Consider the following 25,983-nt stretch of genomic DNA (forward strand, 5'->3'; position numbering starts at 1 on the left):
TGCTCCGCCCCGCCTACCCCGGGCTGCGCGTGGCTCGTTCCCCGCCCATCGTGCCTCGCTCTTTCCTGGCTCTCCCCCCCGCGGGAGCAGGGCGCCAAACTCAAAGCGCAAGATGGCGTCGGAGAGCCTCTTCAGCCAGTTGGTGCCCGTGCAGGTGAAATGCCAGGGCTGCGAGGAGAGGTGAGGCGCCGGCGCGGCTTTTCTTCCCTCGGGTGAACGGAGGTCTGGGGTCTTCTCAGTTGGCTAAAGACTGAGGGGGGTGGCGGGGGAGAAGAGTCCTTTCTCTTTTTTTCCTGCCTTGGCGTGCACCCCCCCCCCTTACTTCAGGACGGGACTCGGACCGTTGGCTTTTCGCCGACCAGCCCGGCGAAAGCGGGGCGGAACTTCACCTCAGGAGTGGCCTCCGCTTCTTTCATTTCACCCACATACACACCCGCCGCCCCACTTTTTTTTTATTTTTGCCCCAATCATTTCAAAACAATAAGCGACAGAAAGCTATAGGATTTTGGAACAGAAGCGCTTCTATAAACCCCCTCACAATTTTGAAAAGGGGGAAAAAAAAACCCCCAACCACAACGTTCATGAATGAAAAGCCTGGCAGGTTTTCTCTCGGGCTGCGGCCGCTGGGAGTGACCGATGACCCAGTCGGGCTTTTTAAGCAACTGTTATTGAAGGGTGTGTATAGCGTGGTTTTTGCCGGATTCAATAGGCTGAGGAGGCGATTCTTGAAATGTACACAATTGTTCTCTTCAACTGTATTAAGTTGATGGATACCGTGGCGGCTGCTTTTCTAAACACAGGCTCCACTTGCCGATGATTAATGCTAATGTTTTATAATGTACGGTATTATAAATGGCTACATATGTATCTGTCTCTATGCAGCAGCAGCTGCTAGATATGTTCAGGTATTTAAAACCTATCTTGGCCTCCTTCCCCCCTCCGCCCCCCATGGCGGAGCTTTCAAGCTTTTAACAGTTGAATGTGACAGCCAGATATTGAGCAGAGGGACTCTTAGCGTCAATTGTCATCTGTCAGTATCTGTCCCTTGGTTGGTTGTTAAGCTTTTGGGAATGATGTCAGGAAGAAAAAAAGGGGGAGAGGAAACACTCTTTAACATCTGCTGGTGATTTCTTAGTGTGGATTGTTTGCCACTGGATCTGAATTGTAAAAATCCGGATAACCAGTAGTTTTTATTGCTGCCATCTGTGGTTGCCTGGATTTTTGCAGCCCAGATCTGGTAGCTTTACTTTAGCAAGTTTTCCTTAAAATGTTTAAAGAATAATTAAAGAATTAAAGAATAATAAGTGGTACTTTCCTACAATTTTGGGTTATGGGAATAACTTTTGGAATCAGAGATATTACCAATTAATAATAATTTATTGAACTTATATGCTGTCTAAGTCTCAACACCTGTGCAGCTCTCAAAAATCAAAGAAAGAAATTGTAGTAAATCATACAAAATTTTAAAAAGATAGGCACAATGAAAAGAAGGGTCTCAATGTCTCTTTCTGAAAACTTGGATGACGAACCAGAACCATCTGACTGACTGGGAGAACAAAATCCTGCAGGGTTAGCACACTCTGGGTTCCTTTGAACAATCTCATCTCTCAGAACCCTGTAAGTGATGCTGAGATATGACATTGTTCAATCAAAGGAACACAGGGTGTGCCAACCCTGAAGGTTTTGAGTTAGCTGGGCAAAGTTTATGGGAGACAGGTGGTCCCTGAAGTAATTAGGCATTATATACTATGTAGGGCTTTATAGGTAACAAGAGTAGCCCCTTGAATCACACTTAGAAGCAAACTGACAACTAGTGCAGCTTGCCAAGCAGAGGTTTTACATAGGCATACTATTCTGGACCAGTTAAAGATTCTGGGTGGTCTTCGAGGGCAGCCCCATGTAGAGTATTTTAGTAGTCAAGCTGCGAGGTAATTAGGGTATGTATAAGTGACTGTTGGAAGCATAGCTGCCAAGATAGGAAAGAGTTTAACTGGAGCAGACACCTGCTCTTGAAGCAAGTCCAGCAAAAACCCCAGATTGTTTCTCACCCTTGAAGCTGGAAGGGACCTTTCAAGGTCAAGGGTGGAATATCCCTAGATCTGGACAAACAAATATCCACAGCTATTCAAAATTCATAGAATTAAGTTAGAAGCAGTTCCTCTCCATCTAGACCTATATAGCCTCCGGGCATTGGGACAGAACCTTGACAGTCTTACTAGGTTGCCCTGGAGTCAAAAATACTATAATTTAATATTACCAGCATACTGAGGATATGTATTCCAAAGTGGCAGGTGACATCACTCAGTGGTTAAAAAGAAAAGACAAGAGAGCAGAATCCTGCAACCCTGGAGAAAGGAAGAGAATCATCATAAAGTGTTCAAAAATGGTTTGGAAAGTGTAGTTCTCACCTGATGCTGTGTGCTATATACTCATCTTTGAAGGACTCTGATTATTTACCCTGTTTTCCCCAAAATAAGACACCCTGATAATAAGCCCAATCGGGCTTTTGAGCTTATAGCAATAAGGCCAAGCGCTTATTTCAGGGTTCAAAAAAATATAACACAGAGTCTTATTTTCGGGGAAACATGGTATCATGAATACATTTTTCCTACCTTTTCATAAAATTAATGTCAATTAAAAATGGTAAATCCAGGCATCCCCACCTTGAATTTGCAGGGAATTTATTATTATAAATTATAATCTCAGATTGTATAGGACTGTGCAGTCTTCTTATATATTCTATTCAGAACTAACTACAAATCCGTGGAAACCATGGTAAAAGGTGCAAGATTGACCCCAACTCTCCATTCTCAACTCTCTTTAGGCTTTTGGTTTTTTCCTCTGAGGAAAAATTTATTTCCCCACTTCTTGCAAACCTGTTGGTTCTTTAAAGTTTGTCTTCCTTGTACATGAATGGTACTATTTTCATGTCATAATATTTGTCTGAATATTGTTATTCATGCAAAGTAATGTCTAGTTATTAAGCTGCATTAATAAAAATGACTGGTATGAGTGGTGATTAAAATAGAATCATAACTGATTAGTGAATTATGTAATTATTTATTTTATTTATTTATTTATTTATTATTCGAATTTATATACCGCCCTATCTCCCAAAGGACTCAGGGCGGTTCACAGGCATATAAAACATCAATATCAATATACAAATTAAAATAATCCTTAAAAAACTTATTCTAGCGCCCGAATTATTAAAAATAGAAATATAAATATTAAATATAAATATTAAAATCAATTTAAAACCCCTCTAAATTTAAAAATCTAAGCCAGTCCTGCACAGATGAATAAATGTGTCTTGAGCTCACGACGGAAGGTTCGAAGGTCAGGAAGTTGACGGAGTCCTGGGGGGAGTTCGTTCCAGAGGGTGGGAGCCCCACAGAAGGCCCTTCCTGGGCGTCGCCAAACGACACTGCCTAGCTGACGGCACCCTGAGGAGTCCCTCTCTGTGAGAGCGCACGGGTCGGTGAGAGGTATCTGGTCGCAGTAGGCGGTCCCAGATAACCCGCCCTATGCCATGGGCGCTTTAAAGGTGGTCACCAAAACCTTGAAGCGCACCGGAAGGCCACAGGTAGCCAGTGCAGCCTGCGCAGGATGGGTGTTATCACGGGAGCCACGAGGGGCTCCCTCTATCACCCGCGCAGCCGCATTCTGAACTAACTGCAGCCTCCGGATGCCCTTCAAGGGAAGCCCCATGTAGAGAGCGTTGCAGTAATCCAGGCGAAGCGTCACAAGGGCGTGAGTGACCGTGCAAAGGGCCTCCCGGTCCAGAAAGGGGCGCAACTGGCGCACCAGGCGAACCTGGTAGAACGCTCTCCTGGAGACGGCCGTCAAATGATCTTCTAGAGACAGCCGTTCATCCAGGAGGGCGCCTAAGTTGCGCACCCTCTCCATCGGGGCCAATGACTCGCCACCGCTGGTCAGCCGCGGATTTAGCTGGCTGTGCGGGATGCGGCATCCACAGCCACTCTGTCTTGGAGGATTGAGCTTGAGCCTGTTTCTCCCCATCCAGACCCGTCGGCCTCCAGGCACCGGGACAGCACTTGATAACCGTTGGGGTGGTCCGGTGTGGAAAAAATACAGCTGGGTGTCATCCGCGTACAGCTGGTACCTCACACGAACCCACTGATGATCTCACCCAGCGGCTTCATGTAGATGTTAAACAGAAGGCGAGAGGATCGATCCCCGCGGCACCCCACAAGTGAGGGGCCTCGGGCCGACCTCTGCCCCCTGTCAACACCGACTGCGACGGTCGGAGAGATAGGAGGAGAACCACCGATAAACGGTGCCTCCACTCCCAATCCTCCAACCGCGCAGCAGGATACCATGGTCGATAGTATCGAAAGCCGCTGAGAGGTCTAATAGGACCAGGGCAGAGGAACAACCCCTATCCCTGGCCCTCCAGAGATCATCCACCAACGCGACCAAAGCCGTCTCCGTGCTGCAACCGGGCCGGAAACCGGACTGGAACGGGTCTAGATAGACAGTTTCATCCAGGTGTAAGGGAAACTGATATGCCACCATACTCTCAACAACCTTCGCGAGCGGGTTGGAGACCGACGATATTTACCTAAAACAGCGGGGCCCAGGGAAGGCTTCTTGAGGAGGGGCCTCACCACCGCCTCTTTCAAGGCGGCCGGAAAGACACCCTCCACCAAAGAAGCGCTCGTAATCGCCTGGAGCCAGCCTCGGGTCACCTCCTGCGTGGCCAGCACCAACCAGGAGGGGCACGGGTCCAGTAAACATGTGGTGGCATTCAGCCTCCCCAACAACCTGTCCATGTCCTCGGGAGCAACAGGGTCAAACTCATCCCATAAAATGTCACCAAGACCACCCTCAGCCGTCTCACCAGATCACCGCAATCTTGGTCCAAACCATCCCGGTTGAACGATTTTATCGTATAGATAACCGTTAAACTCCTCAGCACATCCCTGCACGGGTCATCCCGCTCCCCTGGTGTAGGAGGAGCGGGTCACCCAAACAGGGCGGCTGGGCGGTTATCTGCCGATGCAATGAGGAGGCGTAGCTCGCCTCGCTTCCTCAATGCCACTAGGTAAGTCCTAGTATAGGACTTCACTAGTGTCGATCAGCTTCTGAGCGGCTAGACCTCCAGGAACTCTCTAGGCGTCTTCTCCGGCGCTTCATCCTCTCAGCTCCTCGGAGAACCAAGGAGCCAGTTGGGACCTGCGCCGGGTCAGAGGCCGCAAAGGCACGACACGGTCTAAGGCCCCCGCCGCGGCCCGTTCCCAGGCCGCAACAAGTTCCTCAACCGAGCCGTGAGCCAGACCCTCAGGAAATGGCCCAAGCTCCGTCCGGAACCCATCCGGGTCCATCAGGCGCCTGGGACGGAACCAACGTATCGGCTCCGTCTCCCTGCGGTGGTGAATGGCGGTCAGAAAGTCCAGGCGAAGAAGAGAGTGATCTGACCATGACAAAGGTTCAATGACTATTTCCTTTAAGTCCAGATCTCTCAACCACTGACCAGAGACAAAAATCAGGTCCAGAGTGCCACCCCCAATGTGAGTAGGGCCATCAACTACTTGGTTTTATCCGTCTTATTGAACGTGATTCTAGGTGAATCTTTTTTCTTATCTAGTAAAAATATACAAAATATGTTGAATGAACAGCAATTGAAATAATATAACAATCAATAAAACTATGATAGAATAATAATTAAAAAATTAGAAATAAACATAAAAAACAAAACTGCAGGTGATTACAATCATCTAAACAATGCAGGCATCTTGTAGAGCCACATTTTAAGGGCTTTCCGGAAAGCTAGCAGGAAAGATTGACTTTATGACAATCATGGTACATTGACTTTTATGGTAGATCTAATCCTGTGCAGACTCTCTTAATGGATCACCTTTACTTGAATTAAAATACAACATTTCATTTATCAATTGAAGAATAAATTGCTGTTACTTACATTAATATATTGAATGCACTTTCATGTATTTTGCAGACGAATAAAGGTCCGAGTGAGTGTTGAAATGCAATCAACAACAAATCCCATTCATAGAAAGGTTTGTATTTCCTTCATTGTGCTTTTTATTTTCAGTTGTTACCATAAATGATCCTGCTTAAAATTTTATTTGCTAACTCTAGCCAAACATACGCCTTCATGAACAATAGACTATTGATTATTTATTAGAATAAATATTGTGAAGAATAATAATATTTCATCATTACAGAACAGGGCAAGGAACTTATAAACCTAGAAGTAATATTCCATGATAACTGTACATTGGCAAAGTTGAGAACAAAGTGCGGCCAACCTAATCAAATAATATATTTTCAAATAACATTGTATTAATTCAGTCTCTTGTCTAGCCTTCATTCAATAGTCTTGCACAGATTTCCATGTTAATTTGTCCTACCATCCTTTTACTTGGCCTCCCCTACATAATTATGACTAATTTTTCATATTCGCTTCCCATTTATTTAGTAGTTTTGTACTTTGTAATTCTCTGTTGAGAAAGCTATATTTCTTTTCTAATAAAAATATATAAAATATGTTGAACTGTGAACAGAACACTCCAGAAAACTCTGGAATATTGTAACAGAATAATGGAGCTAGAAGGGAACTTGAAGGTTGTTTAATCTAATTCCCTGATCAAACAGGAAACCGTATACCATTTCAAACAAATGGTTGTCCAATCTCTTAAAAACCTCCACCTACACCTACAACTTCTGAAGGAAAGTCATTCCGCTGATTAATTGTTCTGTCAAGAAATTTCTCCTCAGTTCTAGGTTAGTTCTCATTGCTTCTTGTCCTGTCTTCAGGTGCTTTGGACAATAGGTTGACCCCTCTTCTTTGTGGCAGCCCACAGAGATATTAAATGCTATTGTCATCCCTAATCCTTATTTTCATTAAACTAGACATACCCATTTCCTGCAACCACTCTTCATATATTTTAGCCTCCAGTCCCCTATTATTGCTGAAATCTCCTGGATCATGCTATCCTAAGAAACAGTTCAAGATGTTCAAGTTATGGTATCCTGGATGAACAAAGCCTGTTTTTGGGGTTACACCCTCCCCTTTGGAACACCTCAGACTGCTTTCATGTAATTTGTTTCACAGACTGATAAAGTAAGCGGCAGTTTCCTCTATTATTAGTTTAAAAAAAAAATCTTGCTGGCTCACAGAAAGAAACAGAGAAAGTTTCCACCATAAAGTAATGACAGAGTAAAATGGTTCTAAAAAGAAAATAGTTCAAAGACTGAAATTCTTTAAACTCATTTTAATAACTCTTGTTAAAATGGAAACTTGCTTGAAATAAATACTTCGAGGCAATTGCCAAAACCCTGACATTCTAATTTGTAGGATTTACTTTCAGAAATTGCTAAGCCTATATGAGAATAACTGTCTGGTAAGAGGCTCCCTTGGTCCTGAGGGAAGCAATGTTCTAGACTTTTCCAGAATGTTCCGTTTCCAGTGACAGTTTTTGCACTTCATTGTGATTTATTGTGGATACATAAACTAGCGGAATGTAGTAGGCTTGGACTTTCATGAGAGATATGGGTTTAAGTTTCCACTCCACCAAGGATTCACTGGTTAATATAGGCCAGTCATTAAAATGCTAGTTTTGATTATAAAATTAAATCCCCATTTATTCATCCATGAACTCTTAGAAAATAGGCAAGGCATAAATAGGGTAAATGTACAATAGAAAAAGTGATAAGCAGCATAGTAAGTGTGGATTCTTCAAAGAATTTATGTTAACTACCACATAAGTTTCCTCTATGGATTCTTTAGCTGATTGGAATAAGTATTTATTGATAGCAGTCCCACAACCATAGGTTGTTTTGAGGAATTGTGCAGATCTCAAAGTAGAGGTGAATTTTATTTCTCTTTATTACAGAGGAGGATTTAGTACACAAAAATATTTGCTACTGGAGATGTGTGTTGCACTTATTTTTATTGTTATGCTTAGATCTCTTAGATTTCTAGAAATCTAAGATACCTTATTCCTAGCTTTCTATATCTATGCCTTATTTCTTATAATTACATCTGTGCTTTATTTCTGTTTGAATATCTTATTTGTTCTGCTATATCTATATCTTGTTTCCTGCAAACTACTTCTGAAATCTTGCCAAAAACATTGCAGGAAGTTGTCCAGGCAGTTGCCAGGAGTGAAAGGCACACACAAAAAATTCTCTTTCTGTGCCAACTCTCCCTCCTCCTTTTCAAACAGCAAATGTTTTAACCTAGACTCTGTGATGTCCTTAGAGCACTACTGTTTTTGACCCTTGCTGGATCTTTCACTGGAAAACTAGCTACATTGAACTTGGTTGTTTTCTTGCAGAAATTTCATTACCCAAACTAGATAATCTCATCAGATGCAACAAAACAATCAAGCTCAGAGAACACCAAGGATCCCTCATTTCAACCCTGAGCTACAAATATCCTTTATTGAAACTAGCTAGCTATGCTGCGGGAATTTTCAGTCTCAATAAGTTGAATATGGTTGTTGGACTGATCTTGCAGCTAGGCTTCTCCAGGCCCCCACCACTGGTGTGGCTCTCAAGGCTATTAACACCATTTAACCAGGGATAAAATGTTCCCGGTTTGGACCGGATCACTTGATCCAGTAAAGATGGTGGTGGGTGGTTTGGAGAACCGGTAGCAAAAATCCCTGCCCCCCCCCCCCCCCATGCCCAGCTGAGCTGCGCAATCATCAGAGAAGTTTTTTTTTTACTTTTAAAATCATTTTCCTTTTGCTGAAAAAATGCTTTTAAAAGTAAAAAAAAAAAGCCTCAGATGATCGCGTGGCTCAGCTGGGATCATCAGAAGCTTTTAAAAGCATTTTTTTACAACCTCCGGCTGAAGAGGTTGTAGAAAAAATGCTTTTAAAAGTAAAAAAAAAAAAAGTTGGCCATGCCCACCCAGTCACACTACCCCCCCCACCAAGCCACGCCCACAGAACCGATAGTAACAAATTTTACATTTCACCCCTGCATTTAACCATCTCCCTCTAATGCTAGTCCTCTTCAAGGATGCTGATGTCAAACTGATTCTTGCCGTTTATTGTTCCTGTACTGCTCTTTGCCAGGATCTTGTGGAGCCCTTCTTCTCTTTCAGATAGCACCCTGAAGATCATCAATGTTTTTGGTTGCCCTTCCAGTCTTAGGCAGTATCTCTTTTCACTCTCCTTTCACAATGACACACTAGTGTAACTTCCATTCCCAAAGCATTATATCTCAAAAAGGGCTTTTTTATTACCATAGTTGGTAAAAGAATGGAATCTGGATCAAAAACTCCCAAACCTCATTCTACACCAGTATCCTACCATAAATTTTATTAAAGCAATTCAATTAAAAAATCCATAAAATTGGAGCTTGTAAATAGAGCATGTTATTTGCTGAGTAAGAATCAAAGTTACAGTATTGATAAGCCTGTTTTCAGCTGTAGAAATGGAAAAGACCAAGAAAAATGGGCTGGGCCTTGGAAAAAAGGTTGATGGATCAGATAGGAGGCTTCCATCACTTTACCTTCACTTTAAAGACAGATTTGGATAAATGCTGCAGTCAGACTTCTCTTTTGAAATATTTAGGAATGAGGATTTAGTCTTAGACTTCATACTTCTGCTATTGTTTTGTGATGCTCAGAGGATTTGTATGTTGCATAGAAGCTTTCAGCATTTTATGAATCGTATGATTTAGTACAATTTGGTATTGAAATAATTATGCTAGAGAAATACATTTAATTTTTGAAATTCACACTCTCTTCCTTCAGGATTTAGTTGTTCGGCTAACTGAGGATTCAGATCCCTTTTTCCTGTATAATCTTGTTATTTCTGAGGAAGATTTTCAGAGGTAGGTTTTCATGAATGTTCTGATTTTTATAGATTTACTTGTAAGTACACTATCCAGCATTAGTAATAAAATATATTGGTGTAATAGTCTTGCTACAAAAATAACCAAATTAATCTCTATATTGTTAGGATTATGTAAAGTATATAATTCAGTACTTATATGGAAACATTATCACTGATGTTTGATATGTTTAGTTTTGTTTCTTTTTTTGCATGAATTATGAATACTAATCTTAGACCATGGATCTATTTGGGCCAATATTTTTCAAACTTGGTAACTTTAAAATATGTAGCTTTCAATTCCCAGAATTTTCCCACCATAGTGACTAGGGAGTTCTGGGAATTGAAGTCTATGCATCTGAAATATTGCCAAGTTTCACTGACAAACACCAATTTAGACTTTCAACATTTTGAGGAGAGAGACATTCTTATTTCAGGATCATGTTCAAGGAGTTACATGAAAACTACTGGGCTAAAAAATAAATAATTTTTTAGAAAGAGAAATGAGGATTACTGCAGTAACAAGTGATTAATTGAAGTGACAGGTAAATTGTGATAGCATTCCAAAAGGCCGTAAGAAAATTGTTCTGTAATTTTCGGGGCACACACTTTATAATTTTTAGCTTTTGAAAGAAGAGTCTTGAAAATTATCTGCCCGTAGCACACATTGCATTTATAAGTGTAATTTATTTTTTTTATTTTTTATTTTTTCTATGTAGTTTAAAACTTCAACAAAGTCTTCTGGTAGATTTTTCTGCTTTTCCTCAGAGATTTATAGATCTTCTTCAGCACTGTATCCAAGAACAAGATAAAGAAATCCCAAGGTTAGTAATACATAAACTATACTTTATATCATTTTCAAATCAAAGAATATAAATAGCATTTGTAAATCAATCTATCATTTATTTAGAATATCAAGTTCAAGAAAATAAAACTAAAATTAAAAAAGGAGAGATAATAGGATTACTTTCATTTGTTTGCTTCTAAAACCTTTTGATGGCTCAGAGCTGCCCTTATTCATTACTTCTTTAGGGGCTGGGTACTAACGCTATGGGGTAATTCAGGCAGAAAACACAACCAGAAGTAATATCTCTATTTTACAGGTAGTCCTGACTTAACAATTTGTTTAGCAACTGTCCAAAGTTATGATGGCATATCATAACATACTTACGCCAGGTCCTCAAAGTTACAACTATTTGTAGCCTCCTATAATCACATGGTCCAAATTCAGGCACTTGGCGTTTACTATTATAGGGTGTGTTTCAACTTACCCCACTCTGCCCTTTGACTGTCCTGTACTTTTCTGCCCGGCACTCCACTGTGCCGCCATCCACAGAAGACTTTCAACATCTTCCTCCCACTGCAGATAAGTTGTACCCCGCCTGATTCTTCACAAGGCAGCTGCTGGCTACATATGGCCTTCTTCCTGAAGCTGCATGCCTCCTTTCTGAGGTTTTTACAAGGCTTTCTCAAGGCTGCAGCTGCCTTATAAAGGGCCAGGCTGGCACAGCTTGTTGGTAGGAAAAAGGCAGTGAAGGTCAGCTGGGAACAGCAGAGCACAGGGCAGAGGAAGTGGTTACCACTGGGGCTTCACACTGCAGAGCTGGGGCGGCTGTAGCTAAGTGGCTGAGGCTTTGCGCCGCAGTGTTGAGTTGGCTGGCCATAGTATGGAGATTGAGGCAGTTTTCCTTGGTGGCAGGAGCTTTGCCAATTGCTCTAGGACTGAAGTAGAGGCTTAGGGTAGCAGAGGCAGAGCAAGTCTGCTGAAGGTCCCAGGGCTCTACCTCAGCCCAGGTGTCACTGCTACTGACTCCGAGGAATGCCACTATGCAGGGCAGCCAAAAAGGACAGTTTGTGCCAAAGGGCAGCTTCACCCTGTGATGTTGGGACAGCAGCAGCTGGGGGTTTGTGGTATGATGCTGGGGCAGCTGGTCATGGCATTGAGGTGACATTCATTGATACTGGTGCAGCTGGTTGAAGTAGAGGCCTGGGGACAACTGTTGTATTCTAAAAATCACACAAAAAAAACCAATAACAGTGTTTAGTTTTAACAGTGCACTGATTTTAGGCTACTAAAAATGTTCATCAGCAAAGATTTCCCATTGTTCCTTAGGGATTATAAGTAGCTTTGCCTTTTTTGAGAAGGCAGGGTTTTGAGAGGGTAACTTGTATTTTGTTATATGTGATATTTTCTTCTTTATAGGTTTTTGCTACAGCTGATTTCTTCAGGATCTAATTTAGATCACACACCTTCATTTCTAAATGTGGTTGAGACAAATCCATTTAAACATCTTACCCATTTATCACTAAAATTCTTACCAGGAAATGATGCTGAAATCAAGAAATTTTTGGCATCCTGCCTCAAATCTACTAAGGTAAAATGATAGTTTTAGCTATGTACATATGTACGTACGTATTTACATACATACATACAGTTAAGTGTTGCCTTTTTTGGCAATAATTATTTTTGGTCATTAAGAGAAGTAAAAGATGAAGTTAAATGGTACATGGTATTGAATTTAAGGCTCCACTAATATCCTAGCTTTAGCATTCTTTATATTTTTAGAATTGATTGATAGCAATACAATGAAATCTTAGTTTAATACACCATTTGAGAAGCAAGGGATGTCTTATTTTTGACTGTCCATTAAATAAATAAATAAAACACCATCCGCAGTGATATAAAAAATGTATCCATTGAATCCAAGGTCTTTTGTTACTGAAGTCTAAATTGAGATGTCACTCTTATCTAGTTTAGAATGAATATTCTAAAAATATTTAGCAAAAGAACCAAACAGCCTGTGTAACTCCTGTAGTATAAATATGCTTGCAAATGATGTGCTAAATAAGGCAGTCTTATAGTATAAGCCTACGCACATTGACTGACGAAAAAGTCTTCCAATGTCCAAGAGAATATATCTACCACTAATTGCAACTAACCATTTTGTAGACTGAAAATATATTGACTGAGAAACTTTCAATTGTTTATAGGAAGAAAAGTTATTTCTGGAACAAAAACTTAGCAGAACAGAGGAGGACCTTACAAGACAGCTGAATTATACACAGCAGGTAAGAGAAAGCTTCAGTATGCCCCAATTTACAGAAAACCAAAATAAATATATTTAGCTATTTTAACTATGTTTTATCAAGAGTATCTAGCTATAAAATTTATGGAACATGTATTACTGAACTTCTATATAGAAATAAAGAAAATTTTATCAGAATAAGCACATTTGTAGCAAAGTTAGCGAAATGTTATTATACCTTGAAGAATAACAAATTCGCTGTATCATAAGCCTAAGTATGTGAAAGCCTAATTCATTAGAGGAAACTTATGTCTTAATATGCTATAATTCTTTTTTAAAAAGAAAACAATTTCGATTAATATAGGATTGTGAAGGCATACAAAACAATGTTTATATTGCTATATTTTTTAAATAGACAAATAAGATTTTATGAGTGTTGTCCTTTAATAAAACACTGTTAGAGTTAAATTCTAGCATTATATGAAAGCCTAGTGATTATGCTTTTTTGTCTTAGACCTTGTCAGAAAAGAGCAGAGAACTAGATAATTTAAGAAGTGAATGGGCCTCCAAGATAGCATCGTTGAATAGTAAACATACTCAGGAATTGTCAAACGAGAAGGAAAAAACTCTGCAGGTATGTAAATAATACAGCATATGAAACAAATGATTCATTTTAAAATTAAGAATTATTAAAACATTTTCTATTTTTCATAGGCACAAGCACATTATCAGCAACAGAATGATCAACAGAAAAGAGACTTAGAAAACTTGCATCAGAAAACTGTTCAGCAACTACAGAACAGGCTGAAGGAGCTGGAACTTGCTAACAAAGACTTGATGGAAAGGAGATACAAAGGCGATTCAACAGTCAGGGAACTTAAAGCAAAATTATCAAGTGCAGAAGATGTATGTAACACTTGCCAATTTGTGTTTATTTAAAGATCTGATTTTCATGACCAGCAATTTCTAACTGTATAGTTTAGAAGCAATTGAAAATACAGCAAATATTCCACATTATAATAGGTGACTATAATAAGTTATGTGATCTAAACAATTTTGCTGTGTATACCTACTTTTTAAATCAAGTTCAGATCTTTAAAATACTTTAGAGTGCTTTATTTTTCCATTTGATAAGGAATGCCAGAGAATGAAGCAAGAAGTTCTATCCTTACGTCGGGAAAATACTACCTTAGATGCTGAATGCCATGAAAAGGAGAAGCAAGTTAATCAACTGCAAATGCGAGTTGCTGTTTTGGAGCAAGAGATCAAAGATAAGGACCAGCTTGTTGCCAGGACAAAAGAAGTATTAGAAGCCACACAAGAGCAAAAGGTTCCTAGTCATTAAAGTTCATTATGATCTAAAATGTTACGTTATATATTTGGTTAAATGCATGTGACTAGGCATGTGCTGTCTGATCTGACAATAAAAAGCTCCATTGGTGGAGACATGAACATGCAAATTATACCTGTCAGTACCTGTTTTAAAAAGCTAGATAGCTTCATGATTCCAGGAGGAGGAAACTTAGTAGTCCTAGCCATTTTAAAGCAGTTTATCATATTCTGCCTCAACTCAAGCTTATTTTCCTGGGGTTGTATGACTATCTTGCAAGCCAAGGGAAAAGTATAGCTTATTTAAGGAGGCATCTTTTTGATTTCAGCTTTGGCGTATAGAGTATCTCTGTGTATTATCTATAAGTTTACATTATATGAAAAAATAGAACCTTTCTGGCATCGTAGCCTTGTTTTTTACATTTTTTTTAAAAAAAATTGAAAGTAGCTTATTTTAGTATTAACATAGAACATAATATTTGACAATCTGAAACTGCTTTGCTAACCACGTAATATGGTTCACTAGAACTTGGCTGCGTTTAGAAGTTCAAACACATTGTGCATACACCATCTTCCTCTCTCACCCCCAAATTATAGATTGTAGAACATATTGCTGTTTAATAACACATTAAACTTTAAAAGTGCTGCTGGTTTTACAGACCACATTATAGGATTTGCAGAACTACCAGCTCCTTGTATATTTGGAAACCAATCCATGCAGATTTTCACTTTTTTATTCCTAACGTTATTTACTCTATAAAGGCAAACCTGGAAGAAAATGCAGAAAAGAAACAACTTCAAATAGGAAAACTGGAAACCTCACTGAAAGCTCTGTCAACTGAGTTCCTTAAGGTGTGTTTAAACATAGTATTCTTGTTTATGTTTATGGTTTTATTTCATCTGATCATGGTTTAGTATGTTGTAATATTGTTTCCAGGCCAATGAGATAATAAAGAAACTACAAGGAGATGTAAAAACGTTAATGAATAAATTGAAATTGAAAAACACAGTAACAGTTCAGCAAGAAAAGCTGTTGGCTGAAAAGGAAGAAAAATTACAGAAAGAACAAAAGGAATTACACGAAGTGGAAAGTTCTCTTCGAGAGAAAGAACAAGAGGTAACTTAAGATTCTTGCTTCTATATAATAAACACTTAAACAAGATTTCCTTTCATCAGAAATAATATTTTCTTTTTTCCTATAAATCCACTCTTCTCTGGAATGAAGTATAGATTTCCTCAGTTTTAACTCATTTCTTGGTCACATTATGGTTTCTTAGCAAAATGGTTTACTATTATTAAGGAATTCTTTTTTCCTATTTCCCAACCTTATTTACTATCCTGGATTTTTCTAGTGGTATCCCATCCAAGAATGAACAAGACTTGAACTTTGTTTTCCTTTTTTTAGGATCAGATAATATTAATTAGATGCTTCCAGCTGCTTGGAAATACTTTGAAGTATTTTTGTTTTATGGCCTTTAAAACAAGCATGCCTACATATTTACCTATGTTTATTATTTAGGATAAGTGTCTTTTGTCATTAATTTTGAAATATTGTTTCGTTGATATGGATAAAAATATTGCAGATAACTAATAATATGAAAACATTTCAGATATGCAAATTGCAGGAACAACTAGAAGCTACAGTACAAAAGCTGGAAGAAAGCAAACATCTTCTCAAAACAAATGAAAATGGTAAGATTTTCTTGCATTAACTTCTATCTAATTCTTTCAACAGTGTATATTTTAATATATAGAATTTATTAGGAGATACTATCTTAGGTTTGGGCTAACATTTTCTCTGTTATCTATTTGTTTAGGCAATAATTGTGAATGTTGGATTTAAGATAAAGATGAGTAGTTTTTTAAACATTTGGAGGATTTTTGATGGTAGGGGTATTGAAGCATGATTCTGAGGAATGCCATTTTATTTTCCGTTCCGGCATTTATTAATATTCATTTCCTTTTTCTGTATTAATGTAACTCGTGCATTTATTTTGTTTCCCTTGCAATGAATAACTTACGCATAGAAGTTCCATCTTGTCACACAGGGTTTATCAGTTCCTAATCGTATTAAAACTAAGACTGCAATTCTGTAAATCTTTGCTTGGGAAAGAACCCTTTAATTCTGTTCTGAATATAAATTTAACTTTGAAAGCATAGCTTATCCAGACACATTCAGAATTTAATTATGATTTTGTTTTTTGTTATTAAAAATAATTGGAATGAAAAGTGAAATGAGTTGTTTCTTTGCAGTCATCACATGGCTGAATAAACAATTAAATGAAATTCAGCTGACAAGGAAGCAAGAAATGCTAGGAACGTCTACTTCTAGCAATACTGTTTCAAGAACTGGCAGCTCTCCTCATAGTATGGTAATAGTAAAAATCTTGTGTATTCATCTTTGATACCACATTGCTGTCCTTCATAGTTTAATTTCTAAGAAGACAAAATTTAGTGGGAGTGCACACTTCGCATAAATTCAGAAATGGATGGCTCGTGGGGCCTAGTTGAAATTGAGCAATTTCCCTTGCTCCTGATAAAAATATGAGACTTGAGATTAGCATATTTCCCTCCATTTGCTTCTTTTGCTATCCTATCAGTAGATGGTAAACTTCTACGTAGGGTCAGAGAGGAGAGCAAATGTTTCAGCCTGGGATTCAAACCAAGTCTTGAGGATCTTAGCAAAGGATCTTAGCTTCAGGCTAATTAAATTTAGACCTAGGTAAAATACCAAGTGGGATATAAATAGTAGTATGTATGAACTTTGACTATGCTTGCTTTAAACAAAGACAAGAAGTATGTATCAATTTGTTTTTATTTTTTAATAGGCTGATAATAGGATTACGTCTTTAAACTCAGGATTGAACTATCCCATCTCCCCCTTGCTAGCTTTCCAAAGCTTCCCAGAAGCAGCTGCTGTTAAAAATACCAACCAACAAATATCAGGAACAAAGGCAAGGAATTTAAGATGTTTATTTTTAATAAAGTTCTATTACGTTGTATCAAGTCATTTCCGTTTTATTGATTTATGCCCAAAACAAAATCCTTCTCTTCTGATACTCTGGGTGACTATCATCTATAGGGAAAAGCATAAGGGATGAGTGATGAAAAAAAATCCTAAAGACTCCATATGTTCGCCATCCAGTTCCTTATGTATAGATCTGAATGGCCAGAATAATTCCCCAGTCAATATGCATATAGCCAACCTCTCAAAATAATTCAGGCCAGCATACAGAAAAAGAAACCTACAAAGGTCAACAATAAAATATAATAAAATAGATAAAACAAATTCTACCAAAGAATGCAAGTGCCTGAAGAAAAAGCCAAGAGTTTTAAAACTTTAGAAAAAGTAGGCAGAGTGGGGCCATCCATATTTAATGTAGAACTGCTTAAAACATTCCAACTGCTTAAAACATTATTGGCAACATGATTGTGGAAGTACATAGATGCTAAGACAAAGCCATCCATTTTTGTAACAGCTAATATTGTCATGCAAAAGACAGGCAGGTTCTATGAGTGAACCATACGGATAATATTTTGACTGTGATTTATTGTAAATCAGATGTCAGTGATGATGTAAAACAATTTATTACTACTCTGAGAAAGCTAATAAATATATATATTGACAATTTATACTGTTCAATTATCAAAACATTTCTGTAATAATATAATTTTACTTACACGCAATATTGTATGACTAAGGCTTTGATACATAAAATAGCAAAAATATAATACTGAAAAAAATCTTTTTCCAGCAGGTTCACTTCAATGTGCAGCTTTCAGAAACGAACAGATGTTTAGATGCCCAGCCAGGGACTCCGGGGCTGTTAGGTCATTCAGCAAATAAAGAAAAGTAAGCAGTTGAGCAGGAGAAGAGTGGATTTGAGGAGAAAACTGGGAGCATTGGACTTGAATAGAAAGACAAACTTGGGAATTGGGAGGAAGCAGAACTATCTGGGGTACAGGCCAAAGGGTTGAACAAATGTGTAAAGTGAAAGCAACCAGTGTCACTTCTAGAGATAATCAGTATTCTAAATGCAAGAAAACAGTTACTTCCTCCTATAACTTGACTTGTGCAAAAATAGGTTTTCTCATTACCTTTTGGATGGAACATTGCTTTAACATACAGTATGTTCTTGCTACCATCCCCCTCCAGATATAATTTTAAGTATTTAAATTACTCCTCTAATAAGGAATGAACTATGAAGTTGTATCCTGTATATCTGAAAGGAAATTAACTTTAAATTGAGAAGATATTCCCCACTCCCATAGTACAGAAAAAAACCCTAGTCTTTTTTTTTCTTTTTTAAGAATAGTGGGGGGTGGGGGATATTAGGATACCTTCAGGCAAACAGAATATATCTTGGTGGATTTTAACAGTGATTCTGATTATATACCATTTCCCCCCGAAAATAAGACCCTGTCTTATATTTTTGGAACCCCAAAGTAGGGGCTTGGCCTTATCATCGGGAGCGTCTTATTTTGGGGGTGCAGGAGGCTGCAAGCATGGCCATTTCATGGCTGCTGCTGTGTTGCATTGCTGTGGCAGTGCAACACAGCCACTTGTCAGCTGTTCGCTGGGGCAACCAAAGATGGGAATCCCCGTCGTTCTTGGTATTCGCCCACCTCCCATCCATCCCCCACGCCTGCAAACTCCCGTCTTGCTCCTGCCTCTCCTCTGGGTGATCCCCAACAGCCCCAGAAGCCCAAAGCCTGTGCCCACCCAGCTTCCTTTTCCACAGCACCCGCTCCTTATCGAGGGGGGTGGCATGTGGACAGGGGGAGAAGCAAGATGCGTGGAGCAAGACAGGGCTCGCTCCTTTTGCTGTCTCTTTCCCCCCCCCTCGTCAGGGGCCGGGGAGATGCGAGACGCGCCTTGCAGCTCTGCCTTGCAGCTCTATCGCATGTCTCACCTTTGTCTGCAGGCAAACACGTTGTAGGGTAAAACCAAACCTCGTGAGTTCAAGAAGTTTGATTGAACTTGCAAGGTTTTTCTACCCTATGTGTTTGCCTGCAGACAACAGTGAGACGCGACAGAGCTGCAAGGCAGGTAACACAGTTCCACGCACCCCAATGGTACTGTAACAGCAGCCTGGCTGCTGCCCTTCCCCGCCATCTTTTTGTTGAGGGGGGGGGTGGCAGGTAGGGCAGCGGAGAAGTGAGATGCATGGAGCATGACGGGGGTCCTCTTGCCGTCTCTTCTCCCCTCTTGCCAGATATGGCAGGACTTCCTGCCCCTGCCCAAATTGGATGCAATTTGGGGGTCGCAGGTGCGGAGAAGTGGGGCCAGGTAGACGCGAGATGTGTCTTACCTGCCTTGTATCTCTGTCGTGTGTCTCGCCATTGTTTGCAGGCAAACACATTATAGGATAAAACCAAGCTTCTCACGAGGTTCAGAAGTTTGAACTAGCGAGGTTTTTTTTTAACCCTACAACGTGTTTGCCTGCAGACAACGGTGAGACACACTATGGAGATACAAGGCAGATAAGACACATCTCACATCTACCCCACCCCACTCCTCCCCACCTGCCACCCCCAAATTGCATCCAATTTGGGCAGGGGCAGGAAGCCCTGCCATGCCCGGCGAGTGGGGGAGAAGAGACGGCAAGAGGAGTGAGCCCTGTCTTGTTCCATGCGTCTTGCTTCTCCACCCCACCTGCCACCTCCCTTGATAAAGAGCTGGGCACTATGGAAAAGGGAGACAGCTGGGCGCGGGCTTTGGGTGTCTGTGGCTGCCAGGAGTCACTCGGCGAAGAGGGAAGTGGGGCAGGAGTTTGCAAGCAATCACTACCCCTTTGCCTTCTCTCCCAAAAGCGCTCCTCGAGTGCAGCCACTTTTGCAGTAGAAGACTCGCACCGGCCTTCCAAAGGGTAGCAGCAGCTATCCACAATTTTTTAACACTTATTTCATCCTGACCCACGTGGCCCAGTATGGTGGGGACGAAATAAGAGTAAAAAAATTCTGGATAGCTGCTGCTACAGTACCCTTTGGAAGGGTCGCCCTAGGCACATGGGGCACATCATTTGGCCTCCTGTTGCAGAAGTGGCTGCAATTGATGGCAAAAACAGCCGCGCTTGCTGGAGACAGTGGCTGGAGCAGCATCCGCGAATCAGATCTGCTGATCAGATTAAGGGGCCGAGAAGCCCTGAGGTGACCGGGGAAGGGTTGTCTCCTGTGGTGGCCACACCCACTCTGTCATTAGGGCTTATTTTCGGAGGAGGGCGTATATTTACACCCACCTCAAAAATCAGACTTGGCCTTATTTTCGGGACATGTCCTAATTTCGGGGAAACACGGTAGTACCCACAGTAATAAATTTTAGGGGAAAATAGATCAATGGAGAAACATCTAAGAGCAAAGAACTGAATTTTTCCAGGGACTAGATCCGTTTTCATTTCCCCAGAGTCTAAGCAGAATGTCGTCACTTCAAGGAACATAGCTCCTAATAACAAAAATGCCATACGAACAATTATAAGGTATACTTAAGATCTTTCATCTACCTGACTCTTAAATTTTGTCAGTGTGCTGTATAACAGTGCTGTGATCAATCTGATAAGTCACTTTTTGGAGCATCACTACCTACTTCGTGTGATGCTCCAAAAAGATATTGCTTAGGTATAATATAGGCTCTACGAAGGTGAGATAGTCTGTTAGCAGAAAAAGCAGGTTTCCAGAGACAAACTCTTTTGAGGAATTAATATAACCATTTTAAGCTTAAGGAATTAAGCCTTAAATGTAGGAATTTCTGTCCTCAGAATTTGATTTTGAGATCAGCATTCATGGGCTTGCTTTAAACACAGTAATTCATAAGAGATCTGGAATTGTATTTGAAAGTCTTACAGATTTTCCTTGGGAAACTCCTAAATAGATGAGTGCTTACAATAGTTCTATTTTCTTTCGATTTAGTGGTGAAAATTTGGGATTGGAAACAAAGTATTTAAAGAAAAGGGAAGATAGCATACCTTTAAGAGGACTCAATCAAAACACAACTCAAAACACAGGTAAACATGTATACATATATAAATATATACATATATTTAATTAAAATAAACATTTGTTCATAATCTCTGAAAATGTAAGGTATTTCAAGATCGATTTTTATCATTGCAGGATATATGAAGTCTTCTGCAGCAAAAAAAGTACAGATTCCATGCAAGCCTGCAGCACCTTCTAAAAGTTCTGCCTACTTTCCTGGATAGCATGTTGTAATGAATGGTTTACAACAATTTTGATTTTTTAAAGGATTATCAGTTACATGCATTTGTTTCCCTTTTGAAGTATCATTACATTTTTACTGAATAGATTTCTGGGTACTAAAGTGAACTAGTTCTAGGATGTTTAATGTTTTTCTACAAAATAAAATGGGTATTTCTTTATCTAATGGATAGATGTCTAGATTCTATTTGGTTGTTCTCTAATAGTTCATTTGTATTTTGCATATACGAGGTATTCGCTTTCAGTTTCAGGTATCAAAAATACACTACCTGATAATGACTTACTGTTGTTTCTATGCCAGAAGTTTATGGAATGTGGGGCTCCAAAATGAAGAAATTGTGGAAGGCTTAAAGAAGAATTTACCTGACACAAATAGAATTGTCTGCAGAATTTTGGAGCTTAATATTTCATCTATGATTCTGCAGGGAGTTCTGCTTAAAATCAATGCAATGCAAATAGATCTGCCTTATTCTAACTATATAATTCTGCAATCTCAGGGAGGGTTATGGCAGATGGGATAAAGTGTGACACTCCTGAATTTACTACGTATGTCAACCTGAATAAGCATAAACTTTTGTGCTATCTTTCATTTAGCAGTTTTTGATTATTATATCAAAAAAATGTAGATTTGTTAAAATTGTGCCTAAGTAGATTTTTTTCCATAATTTAAAGATTATGTAATGATACTTCTACATGGCCAAACTACACATTTCCAGCTTGAATAGCAAATCCTGCTGTTTAACCATTGGGGTGTCTTGGCCATAAATAAAAATTATTGTATGACCATGCCTGAAGTAATGAAACCATTTTTAAACACAATATTTTCTGGTTTTTAATCATGCTGGAAGAAAAATATAAACTGGCTCAGTCAAGTTCTTTTTGTTACCTTTGGAACGCATTTGAACCCAGCTTTGCAAATCGATTTTAGTAATTTTAAAGGAACTACCAGTATTAACGTGATTTAGGAATGCAGTACTAGTGCCCACAAATCTATAATAAACATTTGGTTTTGGGTTTAAAGGATTTTAGAATTTCTATGCTGTTAGTTAGTTAACAATATTGGCACATTTTATCCAGGATTTAGAAAACTATGTAAAACCATTGCTGAATGTTGGTATATTTTTGGCAGTTTCCCCCTCCACTGTAATATACTTTTGTCATTGAGTGTAGTTTGCTGTCTGAACATAATGAATGACTTATTTTAAGCATTTGATTTTGCAACATATATTTAAATTGAAATGTTATGTCTGGAACTGGTCTGTTGCATCATATTTACATAATGGCACCTAATGCATTAAGCTGTGATCTAATATCAGAAAGATTAACAGGATGTTATTTTTGCTGCTATTCAGTAGAAACGTGCAAACCATTTTGCTTTAAAAGTTACTTGAGAACTGTTTTGAATGTAAGATGTTTTGCACTTATTCTACTCAGATGTTTTCAACTCTAGATGGTCTGCTCAAAGTTGTAAAATATTTGGTTTTCCATTTGTCTGGAAATTATGTTTCAATGTTACATAATATCGGTCTATTGAATGTGGGGAACAATGTCTGTACAGTGTCTTATATATAGACCTCTGCTGCCCAATTTTATTTACTGTAAAGAGTGATGAGGTTCACATGTTCTTGCTGTTTTTGACCATAGGGGTCCCTGTGGAAAAAGAATATACTAATGCTGCATGGAAAGATAAAAATCAGAAATCTTTCTAGCCAGGGGAGCCATTTCATTTTGCAATGGGACAACGGGCCTCTAACTGAATCAAATCAGCAAAAATTGGCATAGTCCAGCCAATTTTAAGTTTTATGAAATGCAGGGAAAATGTTTTAGCATGCTTTAAGAACCTCATAAATTGTAGCTGGAAAATATCTAAAGATAGTCCCATATAATCTCCTTTAATGGGATTTTATTACATTCATATATTTTTTTCAAACAACTCTGCTTATCTTGTAATTTTTGTCAAATATACATTTAGATAAATCTAACATGTAAACTTGGTAATTTAAAGTGTGAACTGAAATCCCTTCAATTGCTTGGGTTTAAAAGATTCAAGATATTTTAAGGATTGTGATTTGAATTTAGTTAGTGGCTTTTTGGCGTATACATATATTTGTAATTCTGTATATTGAGTGAAAAATGACAAATCATTTAAATGTGTTATTGCACAATCATTCTCTGCAGTGTAAAATGTGTACATTTGTCTATAATCAGTGTAGCATTCATATATATATCTGTTTATTTTAATAAAACTTTTACACAAAGGTTTAGTTTCTGACCAGAGTATCAACATATTTCTTAATATGGAAAAAACCCCACTTCTGTTACGGTACAGTTAAGGTTTTAGAAAGTGAAGACTAGAGCAGGGGTCTCCAACCTTGGCAACTTTAAGACTTGTGGACTTCAACTCCCAGAGTTGAAGTCCACAAGTCTTAAAGTTGCCAAGGTTGGAGACCCCTGGACTAGAGGACCGTCTTTATTTAACTCCCTTACAAATTTATTTTGCTTCATATAGAAGTTTGAGGGGAATCACCATGCTAGCTATTAGAACTTTGTCTAAATTTCTAGATTAAAGCGGTTTTTGTGTTGTTAATTACAGAAAAATGGACAGGTTTTGCATGCTTACAATTTTCCTATTAGGAACTGATGTTCCTTTTTTTGTTCCCATTTGTGTAGGAGGCACCACTTAAAGCACTTGTTTTTGGGTGTGACATAGCACATAAGACGGGATATATAAATATTCATGTAGTTAGGGTGCCAATTATCTTCAATTGAAGGACCTGTTTTTCCAAAAAATGCCTCCAGTGACAGTCATATTAGAATTTTTATGTTCATCAATCAGAATTATTTTCTTTCCCCTATCATATAGTGATGTTCCAAAAAGCTAGTAACAACAAAGTATACTTATAAATAATAAAAATAGGTATCTGGCTGGTGAATAAGCTTTAGTACCACTTACAATGTAAATGACCCAGGAAGCTACCTTTGGCAGTTTTGAGAGCTATTTAACATGTTTTCATCAAATTGCCAGTAATGATGGCAAGCACAAAATAATTCAAGATTTTAGTTCAGGTGTCTGTTAGAACAGTGTTTCAAACATCTAGTGCCATTAGCCACATAGGGCTAATTTATAACCAGCACTTTATTGGCATAGGCAAAAATTAGTCGGTGGATTGGTTTAAACAAGTACTGCACCTGATTCGTATCAGTAATTTTCTATATACAATAATTTTCAATTTAAGAATGTCAGTTTCATAAAAAGCACACACCACCAGTTAAGTGGAGTGTGAGTAAGCAATATATAATTGTTACCGGATCCAACTTAAGCAGAGAATAGACCTGTAATTTGTGGTAGACGTCATGATTTAATAAACCTAAGTAACCAGCTGCTCAAATTATAGATCTGACCTTAAAATGTAGTCTTATGTTTCCAGAGGCTATCAAGCATTTAAAGCATGACCAAGAGAATAGTCTAGCATCAAATGAGTTGTGTTCAACATGTACCAAGTTTTTCTATTCGTTTCTGATTGACCAGAAAAATCCACTGTTGCGTGCACGCACACACCCAGAGAAAACTCCATCCTCAATAAATGGAGAGGTTAACTTTACCCATATAAAATCCTAATTTAAAAGCCTTGTCCAAACACTTCTAGAAGACTGGGTACTCAGTAAATGAATGAATGATCCAATTTAATGGTTAATTTTCTATCAAAGAACACTCTAAAATGTAATAATCCAAGTAGGTTACACGTTAACATTTTTGTTGGTAAAGAAATATTATAGTGCTTTTCTACAAAGCTGCAGAGTAACTGGCAAGATATTTTAACCAGATGTTCTCAAGTGTAAGTGAAGATTAAAATAGAAGTCCAGAGCAGACCATATAGTAAGTACTACCTTACCCAGTACTACCTGAATTATAGTGACTACAAAGAATTACCATCCAGATCTTAATATGCTAATACTAGCTCATGCAAATCTTTCTCCACCCATGCCCCATATTTCTATTAAAAGTAACTTAGTTTATACATATGCTAAGAGTTCATTTGTTGTATATATCAATCCAGCCTTTTTTAAAGATCTCAGGAGAGAGTAGAAATTGAGACAATCCACCATCCCCTTATGTTTCTACATCAATATAAAAATGAAGTTTAATAAATTTGGATCTAATATTAGAAGCCATAGTATTTTTGTTAATGCAATAAAACCACAGTGAAATGGGATTAATGAGAATGTTATAAAGAATCAGTTATTTAACACTGGAGAAAGATGCCTCCCTACAGAGTAAACTACAGTACTTTGTTTTCTTATTATTCAAGTGAGATATCTTTGCTGCAACATTACCCAGAGAAACTATGCTAGGACTATGCAATTGCAATAAATATATCTACTGTCCCCAAAAATGCCTTCAGTAATCACACAATTACTGCTTTCCATCTTTCATCTGACACTTTTTGCTCCTTTACAAGTGTTAAATTTCAGAAACATTTTTCTAGGTACATAAATTCTTATGATATAAAATATATGTATATCTAGAACAGATATAAAAGATGTGATATGAAAGATGTACAATCAACTATATTGACAGT

At 38.7% G+C, this 25,983-nt stretch overlaps 1 protein-coding gene across 2 annotated transcripts; it reads left to right on the forward strand.

Moving 5' to 3' along the window:
• Positions 1-67: 67 nt before the first annotated feature.
• Positions 68-23,661, forward strand: SASS6 (SAS-6 centriolar assembly protein). 2 transcript variants are annotated; one of them, XM_058175528.1, is made up of 17 exons: positions 68-180; positions 5,981-6,041; positions 9,755-9,834; positions 10,553-10,657; positions 12,037-12,208; positions 12,825-12,902; positions 13,374-13,493; positions 13,574-13,765; positions 13,995-14,189; positions 14,951-15,040; positions 15,126-15,305; positions 15,799-15,880; positions 16,442-16,560; positions 17,017-17,142; positions 17,944-18,041; positions 21,095-21,189; positions 21,299-23,661. In XM_058175528.1, exons 1-17 carry the CDS (start codon positions 113-115, stop codon positions 21,385-21,387), a joined length of 1,950 nt encoding a protein of 649 aa, XP_058031511.1. In that variant the 5' UTR covers positions 68-112; the 3' UTR covers positions 21,388-23,661. The 2 variants fall into 2 exon arrangements, with proteins under 2 accessions (XP_058031511.1, XP_058031512.1); XM_058175529.1 differs by having other exon boundaries at positions 17,947-18,041.
• Positions 23,662-25,983: the final 2,322 nt, after the last annotated feature.

The sequence above is a fragment of the Ahaetulla prasina genome, chromosome 3 (genome assembly GCF_028640845.1).
Source record: "Ahaetulla prasina isolate Xishuangbanna chromosome 3, ASM2864084v1, whole genome shotgun sequence".
In the NCBI taxonomy this organism is placed as follows: domain Eukaryota; kingdom Metazoa; phylum Chordata; class Lepidosauria; order Squamata; family Colubridae; genus Ahaetulla; species Ahaetulla prasina.

Excerpts from the sequence above, each read along its gene's own strand:
- SASS6 (XM_058175528.1), top strand. The coding sequence starts at position 113 with ATGGCGTCGGAGAGCCTCTTCAGCCAGTTGGTGCCCGTGCAGGTGAAA. Across the intron at positions 12,903-13,373 it reads AGCTGAATTATACACAGCAG|ACCTTGTCAGAAAAGAGCAG; the intron begins GTAAGAGAAAGC and ends TTTTTGTCTTAG. Across the intron at positions 17,143-17,943 it reads AACAAATATCAGGAACAAAG|CAGGTTCACTTCAATGTGCA; the intron begins GCAAGGAATTTA and ends ATCTTTTTCCAG.